We start from the raw sequence: 21,160 nt of genomic DNA on the forward strand, positions 1-21,160 counted from the left end.
CATACAGATTACAAGAAAACCTTCCCTCATTTTCAGTAATAACCACATTAAAACATCTTCTTGTAGGAACAATACAATATTACACTTAAATCATTATAATTTTATAATCCTTAGGAATACCATAAAATAAAACAATAATATATTTTTGTATTTTAATGTTACTTTGTGATATTACGAACAAATATCAGTTTCTAAACTAATGTATATGACCTATATACATCTAAATGTTTCTAAGGGTGAAATAAAGGAAAACTTAGGAAAATATAATTTATTTTATAATTTACAAATGTACAAAACTATATATATATACTGCATATATATATAATATATATTTATATATGTATATATATATATATATATATAAAAATGAAAAACTATATTTACAACAATTGAGCTTCCACACCATTCCATACTCGGCTGCTTGGTATAGCTTGTGCTAGCTTCAAACATATTACCATACTCAGCTGCTACGTATAGCTGGTGCTAGCTTCAGTATCACCATACTCGGCTGCTTGGTATAGCTTGTGCTAGCTTCAAACATATTGCCATACTCAGCCGCTTGGTATAGCTGGTGCTAGCTTCAAACATATCGCCATGTTTAGCCACTTGGTATAGCAGGTGCCAGCTGCAAAATCACTATACTCGGCCACTAGGTAGTTGGTTCTAGCTTCAATAACACCATACTTAGCCACTAGGCAGAGCTGGTGATAGCTTCAATCATATCACCATAACATAATAACCGTTATCTATAAATTTCCTAAGCTAAACCTAGACACTGTGTCCATTGTCATCTTGACTACGCTCTTACCACAACGTATTTAGTAAGCTTGACATCTTCACATCGTGGCTTGCCTAAAAATCATAGTCTTACCTGATATTACAAAATAAAAAAAAAAAACGTGAAGTAACATAGGACTAGAGTTTCATCTTTTTATGACGCATTAATGTAAATAACATTCACGTATGTGGAAAAATGGTCAATGTCAACATTTCTGCACAGCCAGAATTAAAACTAACGTGTCAGCCACATTTGTTTACGAATCGAAACACTGATTTAAATTATACTTTCCCCAATACCCAAACAAACATCACCTGAGGTACACATATTTCCACTACAGAGGCTGGCATTTTTTTGTGTGTGTACAGGCACTTTATTCAAAACAGTGGAAACCGGACAGCCCACATTTTATCATCCAATCGTAGCACTCTTAAAAATATATGCCACCAGAGCAGACACAGTACAACTTGAGCATTAACGAGTCTTACTCATGCATATACGTATAAATACAATAATGGCTCAACGTGAGCTGACGTCGATAATTCTCACATATCAGTAAAAGCCTAAAATTGCTTTAACTCGTTAAGGCTGAGTAAATCTATAACAATGCATACATCACAAAGGCCATACCAAAACATGAAAGTAAGAGGTAAATACATGTGTGTAGATGCATTTGCATATAGAGAAGTGGATGATATTTTCTTGTACTGTATACGCTGACTATTACTGCAAAATGTCAAGTAATTAATTTCAGTAGTTGTAACTGAATTTTGTCAAAAATACTTGTATTCCAAAAATTTACGAAGCACAATAATATTTTGATCTTGGAATTGTCTCGCACAACACCTCAATTACTGCAACTGAGCCATCAATCACTAGTACTGTATTCACAACTAAAAAGCACATTATTAAAAATTAACTTAACACTGAATGACAGAATTTACTTCTTTCTCCTCCTTCTTACTGTTATTTTTTAAATAAAAAACTGTTTTGTAAAGTGTATTACCAATGCCATTTGACTCAAAAATGAGAATAAATTTCTCACTTCTATTCGAGCATGCTCTGGCTTAAGACATCTATTTCTTAGACAAAATTTTGAAAACTGATACAAAAATATTGGGAATCTAAATTAGAATGCCCATCTGAGTAAATGAGTTGAATTCATAGTGTACTTTATACCTCAATATACAATGCACTACAATATTTTGCTAGACACCGTTTAGACTTGTATGCTCCACCAGATAAACAGGATACTAAACTTCCTCTAAAATAGACGAGATGTGTAGCGCAATTTTGTCACAATAAATGCAGTACGTACGCAGGCACTCGACAGAGAATGCTTTTAATACCCACATCCTTAGAAGTGTAGCTCACATGATTGTGCACAGACCAGAGAGTTCCACACCTCTGCCTACTGAGGGTTGTTCTATCAATTCAACATCCTTGAAAGATGGCTTCAGATTGTAGTCCACTGTGAATGGTGGAGGCACAAATTCTTCAACTTCTTCCTCAATACTGCTGGAATTAAGTAAACTGTTATCTGAAAAAAAAAAACGAAAAAAGAAAATCAGATAATTTAATTTATCCAGTTTTTGATTAAGTGTAATCCCTGTAGTCTGCTTTGCTATGCCTAATGTACATGCAGTACTCTAAGAAGTGTACATTTTTTGTGTACTCACACAATGTGTATGCATATACATATATACCGAGAGATATGCTGGTGTATGTACTGATGTGTATCTGGGCGTATATACACTAAAAGAGGTGATCTCGGTATATATGCAATACAAGATATCTCTTGGCATATATACACTGTCTAATTCCTAATTTAGGGAGTAAAGAACATTTTTTTTTTTCAACAAGTCGGCCTTCTCCCACCGAGGCAGGGTGATCCAAAAAGAAAATACTTTCATCATCATTCAACACTTTCACCTCACTTTCACTCACACATAATCACTGTTTTTGCAGAGGTGCCCAGAATACAACAGTTTAGAAGTATATATGTATAAAAATACACAAAATATCTCTCCAAACTGCCAATATCCCAAACCCCTCCTTTAGAGTGCTGGCATTGTACTTCCCATTTCCAGGACTCAAGTCCGGTTATATAAAATAACCGGTTTCCCTGAATTCCTTCACTAAATATTACCCTGCTCACACTCCAACAGCTCATCAGGTCCCAAATACCATTTGTCTCCATTCACTCCTATCTAACACGCTCATGCATGCTTGCTGGAAGTCCAAACCCCTTGCCCAAAACACCTCCTTTACCCCCTCCCTCCAACCTTTTCGAGGACGACCCCTACCCCGCCTACCTTCCCCTACAGATTTAAACGCTCTCCATGTCATTCTACTTTGATCCATTCTCTCTATATGACCAAACCACCTCAACAAACCATCTTCAGCCCTCTGACTAATACTTTTATTAACTCCGCACCTTCTCCTAACTTCCACACTCCGAATTTTCTGCATAATATTTACACCACACATTGCCCTTAGACAGGACATCTCCACTGCCTCCAACCGCCTCCTCGCTGCAGCATTTACAACCCAAGCTTCACACCCATATAAGAGTGTTGGTACTACTTATATACTTTCATACATTCCCTTTTTTGCTTCCATAGATAACATTTTTTACCTCCACATATACCTCAATGCACCACTCACCTTTTCTCCTTCATCAATTCTATGATTAACCTCATCCTTCATAAATCCATCTGCTGATACGTCAACTCCCAAATATCTGAAAACATTCACTTCTTCCATACTCCTCTTCCCCAATTTGATATCCAATTAATGTACATGTAAAAATGCAACCTCAATGACCATCGATTGCATTAGGGTCACTCAACCTACTGATAGCTCTAGTGGCAATTAATTATATTTAAAAATTTAGTATTTTACTTTGAGAAATAATAAATCATGGAATTCCTATAACAGACAGTTTACCACCTACTTTAAGAAACAGAAAACTACAGCAATGTGAAATAGAGAAATACATAAATATGATAACTATACATATGTTTAAGTCAGTGGTAAACTCTGGTAAAACACAAACTTTAAGAAAATCCTTCAAGGGATGTGACTTGATGCTGGTGAAAAACTCTTAATTCAAGAGCCAGAGGTACCTTTCCCTTCCTTGGATCAACCCTGATGTCCTCTCAATCCTAAAGTGCTGTATAACCCTTATGGGTTTAGCACCTCCCATGATGATGGTAATACAGTGGTACCTCAGGATACGAACTTAATTCGTCCCAGAAGGCTGTTCGAGTGCTGATACCGAACGAATTTGTTCCCATAAAGAATAATGTAAATTAGATTAATCTGTTTCAGTACCCAATGAATACACTTACAAAAGCACTTACATAAATACACTTACATAATTGTTTGTGTTTTGAGCTGTTTTTATCCCGAGGTACCACTGTATAATCAAACTAAGTGCTAAAACATAAAGGGGTCATATGATGCTTATAGTGGGATGTGCTAAAAGAAGAATTTGCAAAGGTGGACGACTAGTGTGGCATAGGAGTGTGCAAGAAGTAGATTTAGTGGGGGTAGTGGAGAGTAGTAAATGTAAAATATAATCCAAGTTGGTACAATAAGTTAGTTTCTGTTAAGAGGTCGATGAGTGAGTCGGCATCAGTGGTGGGACTTTCAACAAGATCAGGCACAGTACGTGGATTAGGGCAATGGAAATGCCAAAAGTGAATTCTGCACATCAGAGCCAGCTGGTCCAATGGTTAATGCACTGGCCTGTGAGTTTTAAGTTTCATTTGCCATGAGTTCAAACGCCACCTTTTCTGCAATTTGTTTGCAATTGTGTTATTACAATTTCTTGAGTCGTGAATTCTGTATACCTGCTGATAGACAAGACAATCCATTAAGAAAGGGGGGAACTGACTATGTGAAATTCGATTTTTAATAAGCATATATGAATTACATCTCCATGGAAAAGTGGAACAGAATTCTTCCTCTGTAAGTCATGCGTGTCGTAAGAGGCAACTAAAATGCCGGAAGCACGGGGCTAGTAACCCCTTCCCCCGTTGTTATTTATTATTAACATATCGGCCGCCTCCCACCAAGGTAGGGTGGCCTGAAAGAGAAAAACTTTCATCATTCACTCCATCACTGACTTGCCAGAGGTGGTTACACTAGTTAAAAAACTGCAACATTAACCCTTTCAGGGTCGAGAGGCTCTCTCCTAAACTTGTTCTCAGGGTCGAAAATTTTTTGGAAAAAAAAAAATTATTTTTTTTAATGAAGAGATAGAGAATCTTTTCCCGATCATAATGACACCAAAAGTATGAAATTTGATGGAAAACGTACGGAATTATGCTCTCGCGAAGTTAGCAGCCTCGACGATATTTACGCATCGGCGATTTTGCCGACTTTGAGCCCTATTTTTGGCCAATTCCATTGTACTAGTCGACAAAAATCATAACTATTTCGCTAGAACTCCATTTTTTTCTATCGAATGAGTACAAAAAACCACCCATTTACCAATTTCAACTATCCAATACAGTGGTCAGAAAATAGCAATTTTGCCAATTTCCTACAAATTTCAAACGATGCCAATTTCCAAATAGGGTCCAGAATAAACAAGACAGATATTCCTGGCACTAAAATAACATTTCCTCTGTTCATTAGTCATGTCCCCAGGCCCCTCTTACATTTCTTTTGCTTTTCACTTCGAATTTTTATTCTCACAAAAAATAGATGATTTACTGTTAGGAAAACTACTGCATTAGTGTAGAAATGGTATAAATAATATCAGCGCACTTGTGAAGGAATGTTAGACTCAATAGTTGATGTGTATTGGATGCGTGGCATGATTTGTTTACTTTTGAACTTTGGCAAAAATCGAACATTTCTGTTACTTTGAGCTCAATTTCAAGGTACTTTTCATTGTGAAACCAATGAAAATCATCTCAATTTCTGTAATATGTCTTCCATTCTATAAAATGAGACCAGGAAAACTAGAATACAACCATAAATACCATACAAAAATACAGTGCAAAGTCACTGTTTTAAACCAAAAACACGGTCAAAGGTTTTTTCTCATTACGCACTGTGTGCTGCAGGATTTTTTTTATACTGTGCACACTGACCACATAGACCCATTCTTTCATATGTAGGCCTACCAGCTTTCTCTCGCTAGATTTGAAGGCGCTAGAATTTCAACAACTCTGGTGCGTAAGCCATACTAGTACGTCGGAAACCCTGAAAGGGTTAACACCCCTTCTTCAGAGTGCCGGCACTGTACTTCCCATCTCCAGGACTCAAGTCTGGCCTGCCTGTTTCCCTGAATCCCTTCACAAATGTTACCTTGCTCACATTCCAACAGCACGCCAAGTCCTAAAAACCATTTGTCTCCATTCACTCCTATCTAACATGCTCATGCATGCTTGTTGGATGTCCCTTCTCCTGTAAAAATTACCAAATGTAAAAAGGAAAGACTTTTGGGTCATCCTGCTTTGGTGGGATAAAAAAAAAATTGAATTACGGTCTACAAGTACAGTGGACCCCCGGTTAACGATATTTTTTCACTCCAGAAGTATGTTCAGGTGCCAGTACTGACTGAATTTGTTCCCATAAGGAATATTGTGAAGTAGATTAGTCCATTTCAGACCCCCAAACATACACGTACAAACGCACTTACATAAATACACTTACATAATTGGTCGCATTCGGAGGTGATCGTTATGCGGGGGTCCACTGTATACCAGGTTGCTCTGCCTCAGTGGGAGACAGCCAAAGCGTTAAAAAATAAAAAGTACATCTTACCAAGTTTATTCTTCTCATTAACATTTTCATTGTTATTGTTGTTATTGAGGGTTGGCTTGGACATATTAAATTTGATTTTTGTGACCGTGGTGTTTGTGTGAGTTGTGTCTGAGACAGACAGCTCGGTGTTGCCGTCGATGGAACTAGCAATGTCTGTCTCTGCTGCATTTACCAGCATAATTGGCGGCTCCCACTGCAGCTCCTCATTGCTCTGCAAGACAAACAAATTTTCCAATGTACGAGTTACTTTCACTTCATTCGATGTGTGCATTTCTAGCAATGAATAAATTGTAAATTTAAAAATTCACTATAAGATGAAATGCTGTACCAAATATCGTTTGTGGAAATAAAACAAAAATCAGAAGACTTAAACAAAACAAAATACAAATTAAATTTTAAATTAAGCCCTTAAATAATTACAAAGTTTGCAGTTACAGTAAGGGAGACAAAATATTCCAAGAATCCTATACATAAAAGTGTTCCAACAATCCTATACACAAAGTTTCCCAATGATCCTACACATAGAAAATATCCCAACAATCCTATACATACAAAGATCTCAATGCTCCTATACACACAAAGTATTGCAACACTCCTATATGCAGAAGTATCTCAACGATCCTATACTACATAGAAATATCCCATGGATACTATACATAGAAGTATCCCAACAATCCTATACATAAAAGTATTCCAAGGATCCTACATATAGAAGGAACACATTCAGCATACAGACTTACCATCTCTACCATACACTATACATACTATAATCCTGTTAAAGTACTATCCTGTAGTAAACACGCGAGTTTGTGCGTGCATGCGAAAAAAAGATGGAGATAGAGAGGAATAGAGTTGGCAATAACTACTAGTCGTATAGACACAACTTTATACAGTGTATACTGTACCACTGATCTAAGGAGGAAGGGTTAATTTGCCTTGCAACTTTCAATTTATGACAAGTAATAATGCTGTGTAGAGTGATCAGTTTTAGATATTGCTAATTCAGATACATACAGAATTATGCAACAATTGCAATCAAGCAATAAAAGATACAAAATAGACACAGGGGGAGTTGAATGATAGCTCTAGGCCTTTCATGTTGCAATCAATACATCAGGAACTTGCAGCATTGCAGAAATTAATAGCAAGTTCAGGTAGTTTCGTTCAGGGGAACGAAAGTCCTAGAGCTATCATTTAACTCTCCTTGTGGTTATTTTGAATATAGAATTGTATGCTAAATCTCTCTCCTGGCACGGTTAACCCGATAAACACTTCTCTCTCAGCAATGTCAACATAATCTTGCACAACTCAGCTATTTGTCTGACTTTAGACAAAGGACACAGCATGTCACCCAGACATTTACATGCAGATCAGGACTTTTAACATTTATTAAAGGGAACATTTCACCACCAGTGGCTTCTTCGGTGTCTTTTTCCACATCGTGTTGGTCTCACCATATCAATTACTTCTGCATCAGCCAAATTCACTTTATTATGTATTAATATTGGTAGAATTACCGACAACATGTTAAGTATAAGGATACAAATGCAATAAAATGTCACATTAGTTGCATTTGTGTCCTTATACTTTATTTTGCTTGCAGAATATTTTATGCAATCTAAGCTCCAATATTTCCTTTAATACACAAATAAGCCACACATAGGACAGACAAGCTTAGGATGATGTTTCAGTCCCACTTAGACCATTTACAAGTTACACAAGACACGAAGGTGACCTGTAAATGGTCCAAGTCACACCGAAATGTCATCATTAGCTTCTCCCTATGTGTGGGTTATTTGTGTATTGCACAAATAACCCAAACATGGTGGGTTATTTGTGCGTTTGTTTTCTTTACCTTCCTTTAACCCGTAAACGGTCCAAACGTATACAGTGGACCCCCGCATAGCGAACGCCTTGCATAGCGAACAATCCGCATAGCGGACGCTTTGTTCGCTAAAATTTTGCCCCGCATAGTGGACAAAAACCCGCTCAGCGGCCTTCGTCCGAGACGCGTCCAATGTGCGCCCTCAGCCAGCCTCACATGTGCCGCCCGTGCCATTGTTAACCAGCCAGCCTCCGCGGTAACATTCAAGCATACACTCGGAATATTTCGTATTATTACAGTGTTTTCGGTGCTGTTTCTGGAAAATAAGTGACCATGGGCCCCAAGAAAGCTTCTAGTGCCAACCCTACACCTCAAAGGGTAAGAATACCCATTGAAATGAAGAAAGAGATCATTGATAAGTATGAAAGTGGAGTACGTATCACCGACCTGGTCAGGTTGTACAAGAAACCAAAATCAACCATCTCTTCTATTGTGGGCAAGAAAACGGCAATCAAGGAAGCTGTTGTTGCCAAAGGTTTAACTGTGTTTTCGAAACAAAGATCGCAAGTGATGGAAGATGTTGAGAGACTCTTATTGGTGTGGATAAATGAAAAACAGCTAGCAGGAGATAGCGTCTCTCAAGCGATCATATGTGAAAAGGCTAGGAAGTTGCATGACGATTTAATTAAAAAAATGCCTGCAACTAGTGATGATGTGAGTGAATTTAAGGCCAGCAAAGGTTGGTTTGAGAGATTTAAGAAGCGTAGTGGCATCCATAGTGTGATACGGCATGGTGAGGCTGCCAGTTCGGACCACAAAGCGGCTGAAAAATATGTGCATGAATTCAAGGAGTACATAGAAACTGAAGGACTGGAACCTGAACAAGTGTTTAATTGTGATGAAACAGGCCTGTTCTGGAAGAAAATGCCAAGCAGGACCTACATTACTCAGGAGGAAAAGGCACTCCCAGGACATAAGCCTATGAAAGACAGGCTTACTTTGTTGATGTGTGCCAATGCTAGTGGTGATTGCAAAGTTAAGCCTTTATTAGTGTATCACTCTGAAACTCCCAGACCGTTCAGGCAAAAGAATGTCCTCAAGGATAATTTGTGTGTGCTGTGGAGGGCAAACAGTAAGGCATGGGTCACTAGGGAATTTTTCTATAACTGGTTACACCATGCATTTGCCCCCAATGTGAAAGATTACCTAACTGAAAAGAAATTAGACCTTAAGTGCCTCCTGGTGTTAGACAATGCCCCTGGTCATCCTACAGACGTGGCAGAGCGACTTTATGGGGACATGAGCTTCATTAAGGTGAAGTTTTTGCCTCCTAATACCACTCCTCTCCTGCAGCCCATGGACCAGCAGGTCATTTCCAACTTCAAGAAACTGTACACAAAAGCTCTGTTTCAAAAGTGCTTTGAAGTGACCACAGACACTCGATTGACTCTAAAAGAGTTTTGGAAGGATCACTTTAATATCCTCAATTGTGTAAACCTTATAGGTAAGGCTTGGGAGGGAGTGACTAAGAGAACCTTGAACTCTGCTTGGAAGAAACTGTGGCCAGAATGTGTAGACAAAAGGGATTTTGAAGGGTTTGAGGCTAACCCTGAGAGGAGTAGTATACCAGTTGAGGAATCAATTGTGGAATTGGGGAAGTCCTTGGGGTTGGAGGTTAGTGGGGAGGATGTGGAAGAGTTGGTGGAGGAGGACAATGAAGAACTAACCACTGATGAGCTGATAGATCAACTTCAAGAGCAAGAGGCCAGACCTGGGGAAACTGGTTCAAAGGAGGGGAGAGAGAAATTGAAGGAATTGCCTACTTCAAAGATTAAGGAAATGTGTGCAAAATGGCTTGAAGTGCAAACCTTTTTTGATGAAAATCACCCTCACACAGCTATTGCAAGCCGTGCTGGTGACTGTTACAATGACACTGTTGTGAACCACTTTAGACAAATCATAAAGGAACGAGAGGTACAGGCCACTATGGACAGATATGTTGTGCGAAAGAAGTCCAGTGACTCTGAAGCTGGTCCTAGTGGCATTAAAAGAAGAAGGGAAGTAACCCCAGAAAAGGACTTGCTACCTCAAGTCCTAATGGAAGGGGATTCCCCTTCTAAACACTAACACTCTCTCTCCCCTCCTCCCATCCCATCAATCATCACCAGATCTTCAATAAAAGTAAGTGTCATGTAATTGTGCATGACTTTTTCAGTTTGTGTGTACTAAAATTAACATTTTTTTGTGGTAAAAAAAATTTTTTTTCATACTTTTGGGTGTCTTGCACGGATTAATTTTATTTCCATTATTTCTTATGGGGAAAATTAATTCGCATAGCGAACATTTCGCATAACGGCCAGCCCTCTTGCACGGATTAAGTTCGCTATGCGGGGGTCCACTGTATATACGTTTTTTCAACATTTGAAAGTATGTAAAAAAAGTAGATCTTCTTTTTGTTTTTTTACATTTGAAAATGTGTAAAAAACTTTGATCTACTTTTTTTTTTGTTACATTTGAAAATATGTAAAAAAAACGTAGATCTACTTTTATAGCACTACATATGTGAACGTAGATCTGCTTGGACCGTTTACAGGTTAATATCTGGGCTTTCTATGTCCTCAAGGTGTGATGCACCTTAGTGACAGTATGCATTACAATGAATGATGAACCAAGAATTTTCATCCATGGAATTCTAAATACACACACTACACTGTGACAGGCCCCAGACTGGAGCCCCATACTACCATTATCCTTGACCTCTGATGAGTTTTGAGCCTTTCTACTCCTGGAGCCTGACCATGGGCCAATACTTGATTTTATGAATGTACAATGATACCCCGAGTTTCGGCCATAATTCGTTCCAGAAGGCTGTTCAGGTGCCGTTACCGAACGAATTTGTTCCCATAAGGAATACTGTAAATTGGATTAGTCCGTTTCAGACCCCCAAAAATACACTTACAATAATACACTTACATAACTGTTCGAGTTGGGAGTTGCACGAAACTCGGAGTACCACCGTATACCTACGTGTTTTCAGTTTCAGATCTATGTGAAATGGCAGTCACCAGGTATATATCCCAAAGAAACAATACAGCAAGACAAAATAATATACAATGAGAAACAAAATATTAATAGGGTAAAATTATTGGATATCCCCAATAGAATTTCATTATAAAACTTTTCTTATTACTCTACTTAAAATTGGCCTGAATGAATTCCCATTTTCGGAGCGAAATGTAACATATAGCTCAATAAAACTAAACAAAAATATATGAAGGTACTAGAAAGATTTAAGCCAGAACACTACAGGGAAAAATTTCAAGCACTCAAAACAATACCTTAATGATAAACAATACAATGAGAAGCTAAAGCATTTTAAAAGCTACAATCTAAGTTGAATCACTAATAGGTAATGAAACAACCAGCCCCAAGTTTCTATTACAAACACAAAACACAAGCAAACAATGTAATATGCTTAGAGTTAAGCATGGTGCTCCTCTTAGGCAACATCACAGGTAAAATCCTCAACATTATATATACTAAATCTTCCTTAGCACCCCAGTTATGCAAGACCTAAACACTACCATTTATTAACTGCCATTATCATTTACCTTTTGTTAAGCTATGACCTCCAACATTTCCTACACAAACCCAGCTGAAATTATTATTATTATTATCACACTGGCCGATTCCCACCAAGGCAGGGTGGCCCGAAAAAGAAAAACTTTCACCATCATTCACTCCATCACTGTCTTGCCAGAAGGGTGCTTTACACTACAGTTTTTAAACTGCAACATTAACACCCCTCCTTCAGAGTGCAGGCACTGTACTTCCCATCTCCAGGACTCAAGTCCGGCCTGCCGGTTTCCCTGAATCCCTTCATAAATGTTACTTTGCTCACACTCCAACAGCACGTCAAGTATTAAAAACCATTTGTCTCCATTCACTCCTATCAAACACGCTCACGCATGCCTGCTGGAAGTCCAAGCCCCTCGCACACAAAACCTCCTTTACCCCCTCCCTCCAACCCTTCCTAGGCCGACCCCTACCCCGCCTTCCTTCCACTACAGACTGATACACTCTTGAAGTTATTCTGTTTCGCTCCATTCTCTCTACATGTCCGAACCACCTCAACAACCCTTCCTCAGCCCTCTGGACAACAGTTTTGGTAATCCCGCACCTCCTCCTAACTTCCAAACTACGAATTCTCTGCATTATATTCACACCACACATTAAAGAAGTATCCCTCTACTTATTCTACAATCCCCATCCTGAATGATCAGTAAATACCAATGACTCTACTGTCACAAATGTCCGAGACTAACCAGTCAGTGGCTCATGATACGATATCTTTTCTCAGTCAATAGAGAATAATGCTATAGCGAATGTTAGTGTATTATAAATTCGGATATTATGCCCTCCATCGATAGAAAATACTGCTACAGTGAATGTTAGTGTATTAAAAATTCAGAGATTATGCCCTCCATAAAAATTATAACTGCATATACTCCCAAACCATAATTAATCAAGTGAATGCTAATGGCTTCATTTATTAACCTCGTTGGGCAACATGCTGGAAATGTCTTCGTCCTCGGGTGATCTGGAAATGAGATCATCATCGTCGATGCTATTGGCGGGCTCCTGTTTCACCTCCAGCTTGACCATCATACCCTCTGGGAGAGACTGCTGGAGAACAGGGAAGGATGTACTCAATGGGTTAGCAGTGACAAACACCGCATGGATTTAACATATAGGCAATCAAGGAAGTAAAACAAATAAATTGCTGGGGATCTTTCAAAATAATGAAGCAACAAAATAAACAAATAAGAGACATGAACACTAAATAATCAAGGCAAAATAAGCTGATAAATTTTGTATAAGACAAGACCACAGTAAACAAGTAACCCGCCATCATCTACTACTATTGATTATAAGAGATAATACAATGCAACAAAAATCTGATAAGCAAAATTAAAAGTACAATCTAGTATTTTGAATAAAAACTTGCCAAAATATTTGTACAAGTTGAATACAATGTATCTGTAAACTTTTTGGCCCTTTTTTAAAATGCAGTATAACAAAAAATAATTATTATAAATTTTGTGTCTATTTCTATTGCACACCATAAAAAAAGTGACCCGATATGATCCTCAGAGGCCTACACCACAGTCTTTCAGTCTTACCGATGAAGTTATACAGTCGATGTCGATTTCCTCAATTTCCATCGGTTCTTCTTTAATACGTACAGCAGGCTGGGGCTCTAGAGACATTTCCTCCAGTTTTTCTGTCACTAGAAATATACATAAAATAATTATTAATCATATATAAGCAATTACAGTTTATAAACATGTAATTTTTAGTATACGTAGAGTATCACAAGCTGGTTGTAAATATTCAAAAAATCCCTCCAAAATTCAGGACTGTTTCATCTATTTAAAACATTAAATACATGCTTAAAATTGTACTGTTGTAACACTAAACTATACTAATTGTAATACTGTTACAGTGGACCCCCTCATAACGATTACCTCCGAATGCGACCAATTATGTAAGTGTATTTATGTAAGTGCGTTTGTACGTGTATGTTTGGGGGTCTGAAATGGACTAATCTACTTCACAATATTCCTTATGGGAACAAATTCGGTCAGTACTGGCACCTGAACATACTTCTGGAGTGAAAAAATATCGTTAACCGGGGGTCCACTGTACTGTTACAGTGGACCCCCGGTTAACGATATTATTTCATCCCAGAAGTATGTTCAGGTGCCAGTACTGACCGAATTTGTTCCCATAAGGAATATTGTGAATTAGATTAGTCCATTTCAGACCCCCAAACATACACATACAAATGCACTTACATAAATACACTTACATAATTGGTCGCATTGGGAGCTGATCGTAAACCGGGGGTCCACTGTATTTGTTTTTTGCTATGTCACTACTATAAATCTTATTAATCATAAAATTTTTGGTTACCTCACTTTAGCAATAAGATAAAATAATGAATAATTAAAATTTACAACTCTATGTCTAGTTGTAAGTAGTGTGTTAGCTGTAGTATTAGTCTGCCAGAAATGCTCTGGCTTGTTGGTGGCTTTCTTTGTACTTAAAGCTTTATAAAACGTAAATCACACACTGAAACCTTAGCAAATAAATAAAATTGTATTGTATACCTTAAGGTGAAACCTGAAACCACTTAGACAATTTATTTTGATTTGGCTTGGAATTGAAATTTGTCAAAATAAGCAATCTCTTACCTGAACCTTGAGAATCCATTGGTACTTCTTCGGTGCTTCCTTCTACATCTTTCTCTGCTGCTTTCTCAGCCTCCTTGTCTTCCTCCTCTCCAGTCTTCTCTGTCATTTTTCCTATTTCATCGTCAGCAGCTTTATCTTCAATATCTTCTTTTTCCTTTTTGTGTACTATCTTCTCTTGTTCTTCCTTTGCCTTTTCTGCAGCCTCTTTCTCTGCTGCCTCAGCCTAAATAAATAAATCATAAATGACGATTTAGCCACATTCACTATACTTTAAGATATAATTTCATATTCAATGAAATCATATATTCGAAAATGTCTATACTAAAATAATATTGTGATATGTGAAGACACAGACACACACAATTGAGAGTTTAGCTGTATAGCTTCATGTGCACACGTACACGTACAATCGACCAAAGCAACCACATACAGGGGAGTACACACATGTACACGCACGCACTGTTTCACTGACATGTATACTATGCAAGGTAATGGAGAAGATTGTCAGGAGTGTTTTAAAAGTGCATGGAGAGAAATGCTTCATGAACTACCTCCTGCACAGGTTCAGAAATGTTAGTGTCTTACCAACCTTTTGGAATTCTATGACAGAGTAATGAAAGTGAGACAAGAGAGGGTTAAGTGGACTGCTCTTTCTTAGACAGCAAGTAGGCATTTGATACTGTATCCCACATGAGACTAAGACAAAAACTTGAGAAGCAAACAGGAGTAACTGGGAACATACTCCAGAAGATCAAGAAGTACCTAAGGGAAGGGAAATAAAAGTGATTGCCCAGGAAGAGATGTGAGAATGAGGAAGTAACAAGTTGTGTACCACATGGGTCAGTATTAGGACCACAGCGGTTTCTGGTTATGTGAATGACGTATCAGATGAAACTGAATCAGAGAAGGACCTAGGAGTAAGCATAGTGCCTACCATATCACCAGTCCCACATCAGTCAGCCAATGCTTGCCTGGTAAATCTGTTGAGAATCCTGGTCTACAGGAATTTCAATGAAAGGTCATTCAGGGTGCTTTATACAATGTATGTTAGGCCCATCCTGGAGCACTCTATACATAGCTTTAAGAATAGGTACAAAAGAGCCCATGAGCTGAGACTTGACCCCTGCAACCATTTATTGAAGTACTGTACACACACAAACATATATGCCCTAACACACACAAACATATATGCCCTAACACACACAAACATATATGCCCCAACACACACAAACACATATGCCCTAACACACACAAACATATATGCCCCAACACACACAAACACATATGCCCTAACACACACAAACATATATGCCCCAACACACACAAACACATATGCCCTAACACACACAAACATATATGCCCCAACACACACACCCAACATATATTCCCTCCACACACACAGACACAAATACACATGCCCCACACAAACATACACACCCCCTCCCAAACACACACACATACATTCCCACACACTATACACACACATGTACATCCCCTCCCACACACACACCTTCCTGAACTGTGAGCTTACTGGCTAACTGTAAGGCTTCAAGGGGACTGTCCGGCACAACTTAAATTCTTTAAAGTTACTAAATTTCACTCAGAATTTGTGTGTATCAGCACTACTGAGTTAACTTACACACAAAACTGTTTTTATTTTTATGCTGACAGATATGTAATTTATATTTTTACCTCACAAAAAATTTACAGAATACTTTTTATTAACCACATATATTTTGACAAAGCACATATACCTTTGTAAAGCCTCATCTCTAATGTGAGGTTAATGTGTTCATTATATAGGCAACAATAACTTAAAAATCAAGAATGGAAAACAAAGAGCATTTGAAATCTCACTTTTATTATGTAATTATGAAAATATCTTTATTTCAGATAAAATTTAAAAAAATTGTGGCTCTGCTTACTGTTAGTAATCAACAATTATGCCATAAAAGAACTTGCTTGTATACCTTGAAAAGTGAGAAAAAAATTAAGAGACCAGAAACAGCAAAGAGTATCCTATGAAGATGTACAAGCAAACACGCCCAAGTCCTCAGGTACCGCATTTTCCAACACATGATGTGCATGATCATACGAGATATGTAAGACACATTTTCCAACATATGATGTGCACGATCATACGAGATATGTAAGACACATTTTCCAACACATGATGTGCACGATCATACGAGATATGTAAGACACATTTTCCAACATATGATGTGCACGATCATACGAGATATGTAAGACACATTTTCCAACATATGATGTGCACGATCATACGAGATATGTAAGACGATGTTTCCAAGCAGTTGTAACATAACGTCAGTAAACAACTGCTAAAGTGTAACCCAAAGCCTACCCTTTGACCCTGACCTCGAGCATATAAGGCAGAGGTTGATTTTCCAAGACTTTTTGTGGGAAAAAAAAGTGTGCCTCATATGCCAGCAAATATGGTAATTCCATCTGTTAATTTACCACTATGGTATCGTTTCATAACATTATGTACGAGAGAATTGTGCACACCACACACATTCACCATGGTATTTTTTCTTGTATATTTGGAGACACATACCTTACGGTGATTTCTTTGCACATTATTATTTTTTATTAACAAATCGGCCATTTCCCACCTAGGCAGGGTGACCATAAAAAGAAGAAACACTTTCATCATCACTCATTCTATCACATTAACAACAACAAATTAATATATATATAGTGACAATATGGTACAGTACTAAATGATAATGAGTATAATAAAGATGGTTGGTTCTCTCTCAGCTAAGACACTTATTAGTTACCATGTGTTATACAACAATTTTCCAAAGCTTTTTTCTGGCATATTTAACTCGACGTGCTGTTGGAGTGTGAGCAAAGTAACATTTATGAAGGGATTCAGGGAAACCGGCAGGCCGGACTTGAGTCCTGGAGATGGGAAGTACAGTGCCTGCACTCTGAAGGAGGGGTGTTAATGTTGCAGTTTAAAAACTGTAGTGTAAAGCACCCTTCTGGCAAGACAGTGATGGAGTGAATGATGGTGAAAGTTTTTCTTTTTCGGGCCACCCTGCCTTGGTGGGAATCGGCCGGTGTGATAATAAAAAAAAAATAATTTAACTCGAAAGATTATATCCTCATATCCTTCTACATTTTAATGTGAATTCAATCAGTCCTCAATATGGAAGGCTTACAGCTTATGAATTCCAAAATTATGTAACGGGTGGGGTTCAAAACCCACCCGTTCCATGGTTTGGTTGCATTTGTGTTATGATTTCGTGAGTTACGAACTCCAAGTTACAGACATCTGCACTTACAATTTAAAGTTCCATAATTGCTGAGATATAGAAGAAAAATGTATGAAAAATACCATCCTTTGTACTATTGTTGTCTAGAAAAGCAACTCATTTGCAAGTTGGGTGACTTGTTGTATTTATATGAAATATTTACTTCGTGTAAAACAAGAAAAAAAGAAAAATGCCAGTAAAAAACAAACAGAAAAATCTGTGAGCTTCCATGTGCTTGCACACACATCTTCAGAGGAACAGACAGGAGAGGCAAAGTTTATATGTTATTGTGTGAAGCGATGCCTCACTCAGGCGTCACATAAGATAGTGGTATTCATTGTGCAGCTCGCGATGACTCAATTCACGGCTCATGTCTACTTTTTCTCATTTACTATATTGCACCAGCAGCTCAGTACTACTTAATTTAGTTGAGTTACGCTAACTTGCAGTAGCTGCGGCTCTCTCAATCAATGTGTTTAACCGAAGTGGCTCTCTTGCAAAAATTAGTGAATAACACTGACGTAAGTTATCACCTTACTTTTATGATGCCTCACTAAGCGAGGCATCACCTACTGAGGATCATCTCAATTAGTAACAAAATGAGCTTTACTTACCTCTCCTTACTATTCCTCTCAAGGTATATTTACACACATAAGTCTTCATGTTTTCCTGCATATTTTTTCACTATGGTATTTTTTTGCATTTATAGTCAAGTGTTTTATTGTGGTTTCTTCCATGTGTGATAGTAAATAGAAAATATATATGTACAGGTGCTCCTTGACTTATGATGGTTCGACTTATGATATTTCAATTTTTCGATGGTACAAAAGCAATTACAGTAAAACTCCATGTCTGGTCCAAACATACAATTCGGATTTCGACCACTTTTTTCAGCGAAATTTTACTCTGGGTTTCATACATCAACTCGGAAATCGTCTGTATCAGATGCATCCGCCCTCCTGGGACACCGCTGCCTGACTCAGTCTGCCTCTGTCACTTGGTGAGTGAACAATACTCCGTGCGTTCATCCATTTTTTTGGTGCTTGTTTATTGAGTGCGACTGCAAAATAAGCCACCATGGGGCCAAAGAAAGTTCAGAGTGCCAGCCCTTTGGTAAAGAAGGTGAGAAACACGATAGAATTAAAGAAAGAGCTTGTATCAAAATACAAAAGTGGGGTAAGTGTAGCCGAGCTCGCTAGGATGCACGAGAAGTCCAAATCAACAACCAGTTCCATCCTGGCGAAGAAAGTAAAAAACAAGGAAGATGATGTTGCAAAAGGGGTAAATATGCTAACGAAACAGTGATCACAAACAATCGAAGATGTGGAGTTGTTGTTGGTGTGGATCAACGACAAACAGTTACTCACAAAATCGCAATGACACGATTGCAAACAAACCATACCACGGGCGGGGATAGAACCCACAATCAGAGTCTCAAAACTCCAGACCGTCGCATTAGCCACTGGACCAGCTAGCCACAATAAGATTTGTCCAACTAGGTATATTTCTACACCATAGGAAGGTTAGCAAAGGCACCATTGTGACCACAAATGCAAGTTTTTACAGACGAATCTCCAGCTAGCGTGGCCGTGACGAACTCTGGCTCAAGTCCCCTCAAAGCCGTTAACATGACTTGCATTGTGCACTTGCATTTGTGGTCACAGTGGTGCCTATGCTAACCTTCCTATGGTGTAGAAATATACCTAGTTGGACGAATCTTATTGTGGCTAGCTGGGCCAGTGGCTAATGCGACGGTCTGGAGTTTTGAGACTCTCTGATCACGGGTCCTATACCCACCCATGGTATGGTTTGACAAACAGTTAGCGAGAGTGCAGTGACTCTCAAGCTGGTCCTAGTGCCAGTAAAAGACAAAGAAGGGAAGTAACCCCAGATAGTGCTTTGATACCAAAAGTCCTTAAGTAGGGGGATTCCCCTTCCGAACAATAACCTCTTCTCTCTCTCCCCCCTCCATGCCTTCTTCCATACGCCAACAAGAGTCTTCAATAAAGGTATGTAATAGTGATTTAACCCTTTCAGGGTTGGTGCCGTACTAGTACGGCTTCCAAACAGGGTTGGTGCCGTACTAGTACGGCTTCCAAACAGGGTTGGTGCTGTACTAGTATGCATAAATTCTAGCGCCTTCAAATCTAGCGAGAGGAAGCTGGCAGGCCTACATATGAAAGAATGGGTCTATGTCGTCGTGTGCAGTATAAAAAAAAATCCTGCAGCACAGTGCATAAAGAGAAAAAAAACTCCGACAGTGTTTTCGGTTTAAAACAGCGACTTTGCACTGTACTTTTGTATGCTATTTATGGTTGTATTCTAGTTTTCCTGGTCTCATTTTATAGAATGGAAGACATATTATGGAAATGAGATGTTTTTATTGGTTTCACAATGAAAAGTACCTTGAAATTGAGCTCAAAGTAGCAGAAATGTTTGATTTTTGCCAAAGTTCAAAAGTAAATAAATCAAGCCATGCGTCCAATACACATCAACTGGCGAGTCTAATATTCTTTCACAAGTGTGCTGATATTATTTATACCATTTCTACAGTAATGCAGTAGTCTGTATAACAGTAAATCTTCTATTTTTTGTGTGAATAAAAATTCAAAGTCGAAAGCAAAAGAAATGTAACAGAGGCCTGGGGATGTGACTAATGAACAGAGGAAATGTTATTTTAGTGCCAGGAATGTCTGTCTTGTTTATTCTGGACCCTATTTGGAAATTGGCATCTTTTGAAATTTGTGTGAAATTGGCAAAATTGCCAATTTTGGACCACTTTATTGGATAGTTGAATAGGTAAATGGGTGGTTTCTTGTATTCATTCGATAGAAAAAATGGAGTTCTAGCAAAATAGTTATGATTTTAGTCGAGTGGTACATTGGAATTGGCCGAAAATAGGGCTCAAATTGGGCGAAATCGCCGATGTGTAAACATCGTCGAGACCACTAACTTCACGAGAGCATAATTCCGTAAGTTTTCTATCAAATTTCATACTTTTGGTGTCATTATGATCGGAAAAAGATTCTCTATCATTTCATAAGTTTTTTTTTTTTTTTGAAAAATTTCCAACCCTGAGAACAAGTTCAAGAAAGGGCCTAACGACCCTGAAAGGGTTACATGTTCATTTATCCATTAAAATTAGTGCTTTATATTTATTTCTGCATGTAAAATTATAGCTATTCTCTATAAAATGTATTTTTTGTTAATATTTTTGGGTGTCTGGAACAGATTA

General features: G+C 38.1%; 1 protein-coding gene across 8 annotated transcripts in view; it reads right to left on the reverse strand.

The window, feature by feature from the left end:
- Window positions 1-253: 253 nt before the first annotated feature.
- The window catches only part of LOC128697225 (pre-mRNA cleavage complex 2 protein Pcf11), a 171,365-nt gene continuing 150,458 nt past the window's right edge, over window positions 254-21,160 (reverse strand). For 6 of the 8 annotated variants that reach the window (XM_053788816.2, XM_053788815.2, XM_053788812.2 and 3 more), the window contains 5 exons: window positions 14,645-14,867; window positions 13,571-13,677; window positions 12,945-13,073; window positions 6,563-6,773; window positions 254-2,318 (listed from right to left, as the gene is read on the reverse strand). In XM_053788816.2, the coding sequence (XP_053644791.2) occupies window positions 2,149-2,318; window positions 6,563-6,773; window positions 12,945-13,073; window positions 13,571-13,677; window positions 14,645-14,867 (840 nt within the window). In that variant the 3' untranslated portion in view covers window positions 254-2,148. The remainder of the gene's footprint in view (window positions 2,319-6,562; window positions 6,774-12,944; window positions 13,074-13,570; window positions 13,678-14,644; window positions 14,868-21,160) is intronic. The other 2 variants (XM_053788809.2, XM_053788813.2) reach the window with 2 other exon arrangements.

The sequence above is a fragment of the Cherax quadricarinatus genome, chromosome 89, assembly GCF_038502225.1.
Source record: "Cherax quadricarinatus isolate ZL_2023a chromosome 89, ASM3850222v1, whole genome shotgun sequence".
NCBI classification, from domain to species: domain Eukaryota; kingdom Metazoa; phylum Arthropoda; class Malacostraca; order Decapoda; family Parastacidae; genus Cherax; species Cherax quadricarinatus.